This window comes from Microtus ochrogaster, chromosome 10 (genome assembly GCF_000317375.1).
Source record: "Microtus ochrogaster isolate Prairie Vole_2 chromosome 10, MicOch1.0, whole genome shotgun sequence".
Classification (NCBI taxonomy): domain Eukaryota; kingdom Metazoa; phylum Chordata; class Mammalia; order Rodentia; family Cricetidae; genus Microtus; species Microtus ochrogaster.
Window position 1 is genome coordinate 35,136,087 of NC_022016.1, and position 4,503 is coordinate 35,140,589.

Consider the following 4,503-nt stretch of genomic DNA (forward strand, 5'->3'; position numbering starts at 1 on the left):
AAAAAAAAAAAAAACCCCAAGCAAAAACAAACAACAGAACAGGGCATGTACACCATCAGGAGTGACAATAGATAATAGACTACACCGTGAGAACCTGCTCAAGGCCTTATTTCTCATTAACGCTGTAACCCCTGATCTGGGCATAGCAGACATATCTCTTCGTCTGCTGCAGGACATCTTCATAAGGCTTTTCTTTCTTTCTCTGCCTTTATACTTTTGAAGTTGTTCCATATTCTCCAGATAGTGTTAAATCTGTGGAAACCTCCTTTCCCTTACATCTCTTCCCTGGAACCCTTTTCCTTAATCCAAGCTTACTTGACTTTTTTCCAGATATATGGGGTTTTCTTCTTGGGAACCAACTCCATCTCAGCTTCCATATATTTCTTTTTCAGAGCCAGCTGAATTTATCTTTGGGAAGGTATGGGGCAGAGGAAGACATCCGGTATCTTTCTCCATTGCTCCCCACTTTACTTTTACTGTAAAAATGATGGATAGCTAGATTGTATGTGTATGTTTCTCTCTCTCTCTCTCTCTCTCTCTCTCTCTCTCTCTCTCTCTCTCTCTGTGTGTGTGTGTGTGTGTGTGTGTGTGTGTGTGTGTGTGAGAGAGAGAGGGGGGGGGGAATGTGTGTGTGGAGGTCAAAAGTCAGCTCTTCAGAATTGGTTTTCTCCTTTCTCCATGCAGACATGTGAGTTCCAGAAACCTAACTCAGGACCTCAGACTTGGCAACAGATATTTTTATCCACTGAGCCATCTTGTCAGCCCTTAATGACTCATTTTCTTTGTGTATTGCAGTGCTGGGAGTGACACCTAGACTCTTGCATGCTGGGTAAGTCCTCTGCTAACCGAGCTGCACCTCCAGCACCTCAGGTCTTTGTGCTAACAATGCTTTGTTCTACACTGACCTTTGATTTGCCGTTCAGCTGGACACAGACTTTCAGGTTGCATTTTTTCCCCCAGAATCATTTTTCAATTAATTACATTTGTGTTTAGACAATTTCCATTTCACAATGCATACCAACCACTCTCCCCCCTACCTCCCTGCCATCCCTTCAGTCCCTCCTCCTCTTTACAAATCGCTCCTGCACTTTCATGACCGCTTTGTTTAGTGCCCCACTGAGATTAACCAGGGTGTCTCTATAATCATGGCTTTAGAGCTATCCATTTGGAGCCTGGTGGGCTCAGCAGTGGGTACACAATTAAAGACAATGGTCCCTTCCCCCCAGAGTCTATCAGTAGCCAATAGTTCAGAGGTTGCAGGTAGGGCCCCACGAATCCCTCCCCCTTCCTCTACTTCCTGTTGATAGGGTCAGTCTTGTATGGGCCCAGGTAACTACAGTTGTGAGTTAATAATTGCACTAATTGTATAGAGTCTATAGAATGGAATTCCATAGCCCTTCACCCTATCTCCTGGCTCTTACGTATTTGCCATCCCCTTTTTCACAATGTTCCCGAGCCTTAGAGGGGGTGGCTGGAATATCTTGTGTAGGGCTGGGTCCAAAACCCTTGCTATTCTCTGCATCTTAGGCAGCCTGAGTGTCTGTATTCATCGCCTTTCTTTGTAGGGAGAGGCTTCTCTGATTAAGGCTGGGAACAGCTTTTGTTCTGGGAGTAGGGACCACAGGGAGAGATGCAGAGGCAGAACGGGAGGCGGGGTGGGAGTGCTTTTCCCAGAGTCTTAAGAGTATAGTCCTATTGTTTTTTGGCCTCTGGTGTGACTCAAGAATTCTGACATTTGCATGTTTCTTTTTCTTTTGTAGATGAACTACTTTTTAATCTCTTGGCAAAGTCTTAAGATGGACTTTTTCAGAGGGATGTTCTGCAATTCCCACAGCGTATATCTGAGTGTCCCTGGGCTGGGCACACAGTTAACTCTTTGTATATAAAGGTTGCAAAGTTCTCTTGCACTTTTTTTTGAGACCAGGGACCTCGAACTAACAAAGCCTCTTGCTTTATGTCTTTCAAAGTTTCCCCCTTCCATTTTCTTTACCCTCTTTCCAAATATCTCCGTGCTCGTAGTTTGCAATCTCTTACCTTTTCTCTCATAGTTCTCATTTTTCCCTGTGTTTGGGGGTTTGGACTTAAGCTATGTTTTATCTTTAAAAAAATTTCTTTGGCAGGGCTTAGGATTGCTATCTGGTTTTAATGCATGCTAGGCAAATGATCACAGAGCTGTACCCTCAGCCGTAAGTTACGTTTAAAGTATTATCAGTTATTTTAAGATAGTATCTCACCAGGACAGCCAGGGCTACCCGGAGAAACTGTGTCTCAAAAAAAAAAAGACAGCATTTCATGTATCCTAGGCTGGTCCCACACTTGCTTAGTAGCCAAGGATGATCTTAGATTTCATTCTCCTGCATCCACCTCTTCAGTCTCTCCAGTTAGGATTACTATGTGCAGGGGCTGGAGAGATGGCTCAGTGGTTAAGAGCACTGACTGCTCTTCCAGAAGTCCTGAGTTCAATTCGCAGCAACCACATGGTGGCTCACAGCCATCTATAATGAGACCTGGTGCCCCCTTCTGGCTTGTGGGCACACATGAAAGGAATGCTGTACACATAATAAATAAATATTTTTTAAAAAAGGATTACTATGTGCAGAACCATACTTGGTTTATGTGGTACTGGGGACTGACCCAAGGCTTTTGTGTGTATAAGGTGTTCTACTAACTGAGCTTCATCCCCTGCCGTAAAATGTTAGCAAATTTTGGGGCTGGAGAAATGGCTCAGCGGTTAAGAGCACTGGCTGCCAGTCCAGAGGAAACATTCCTAGCACCCACATGGCCCCTCACAACCGTCTGTATCTCAGTACCTGGTGGTCTGACACCATCACAACAATGTGCACAAAATTAATTATAAAAAATGTTAACAATTTTATGGAGGAAGCTAATGACTCATTAAATTTGATGACTCAGCAAAATGCTTGCTACACAAGCTTTAGCACCCGAGTTTGGATCCTCAGCATCTATGTTTAAAAAAAAGCCAGGGGGGGGGGCAGCACACACCCATTATCTCAGGAGGCCGGAACAGCAGTCTCCCTGGGGTTGATAGCCATCTGGTCTAGCTAAATTAGACCTCCGGCCTAACCTGCACTTGCACAGGTACACACACACACACACACACACACACACACACACACACTTCACCTGCATATGCACGGGTGCATACACACACATACACACCTTTAACAGACTTGAAGTTTTAAATATGGGGACACAATTACCTTGAAGGTAATGACCTCCATGCCCAGGATCTTGGAATAGAACGTGATAGTGTCTTCAATGCTCCTTACGGTCATCACAACGTGGTCAAGTCTATGGATAAGACCCGGGGAAGGGGTCTGGCTGCTGTTCCTCTGTAACTAAAATGTAAAAAAAAAAAAAATAAAATAAAAACAAATAAAAAACCCACCCAAACTCAGATAAAGCCAAAATGCCACGAGACAGTTCCTGTTTTCTTCTACTGTCTCCCATCACCTCCCCAAACACTGTGATCCCTCTCGCCCGCCCGCCCCCATTTCAAGAGAAAACTCCTGCAGAAAATCTCTGTAAAGTCCATTGCTCCTGTATGGAGTCATACAAGAGGCCACATGTCACCTCTTCCCTGTTTTCTTCTTTGTTTCCTACTAGGAGGACAAAGGTGAAGACTAGGGAAGTTGAAATTGACACAAACATGCCCTTGTTTTCCCCAAGTTGGAATTTCTTTTTGAAGATGTTACAAGATTCAGACCAGGCCATCAAAGCCTCCAGTGGCCAATCTCCCCTCGCTTCCTCCCTTCCTGAACTGCTGCTCTAATTGTTGGGGGCATGGCAAGGAGGAACATGGGGTGGGTAGGATTGCAGAGATGATTCAGTGGTTAAGAACACTGGCTGCTCTTGCGAAGGACTTGGGTTCGGTTCCCAGCACCCACATGGTGGCTGGCAGCTGTGTCTGTGCTTCCAGGGACTCTGATGTCTTCTTTTGGCCCCCACAAAGGAGTGTCTGAGATGAACTAAAGGTGTCTGAAGCCCAGGGTGCTGCTGTACACCTGTAACCTCAGCCCTTGGAAAGCTGAGGCTGAAGTCACAGATTAAAGGTCAACTAGGGACTGCCCAGAGACCACGTCTCAAAAATGAAACAAAATCGCAGAAAGAGTGGGCTAGAGAAATGGCCCAGCAAAGTTAAGGGTATTTACTGGACCTGGTTGGTTTCCAGCTCCCACAGGGTGGCTCTAGCTTAGTAGCTACTGTCTGTAGCTTAGTAGCAAGGGCTCTAACACCCTTTCTGGCTTCCCTAGTCACTCACACACATAGGACACATGAATACATACAAGCAAAACACGCATACACAAAACAAGTTATTATTATTTTTTTAAGTTTCTGGGAATGTGTGTGTTTACAGAGTCAGTTCTGAAACTGTCTCAAAAACCCAAACCAGCCGGGCGGTGGTGGCGCACGCCTTTAATCCCAGCACTCCGGAGGCAGAGGCAGGCGGATCTCTGTGAGTTCGAGACCAGCCTGGTCTAC

The 4,503-nt window shown here is 45.3% G+C and overlaps 1 protein-coding gene across 1 annotated transcript in view; it reads right to left on the minus strand.

The window, feature by feature from the left end:
• Nucleotides 1-4,503, minus strand: part of Glod5 (glyoxalase domain containing 5) — a 14,524-nt gene that overhangs the window by 8,511 nt on the left and 1,510 nt on the right. The window contains exon 2 of the mRNA XM_005352808.1: nt 3,222-3,359. Within this exon, the coding sequence (XP_005352865.1) occupies nt 3,222-3,359 (138 nt within the window). The remainder of the gene's footprint in view (nt 1-3,221; nt 3,360-4,503) is intronic.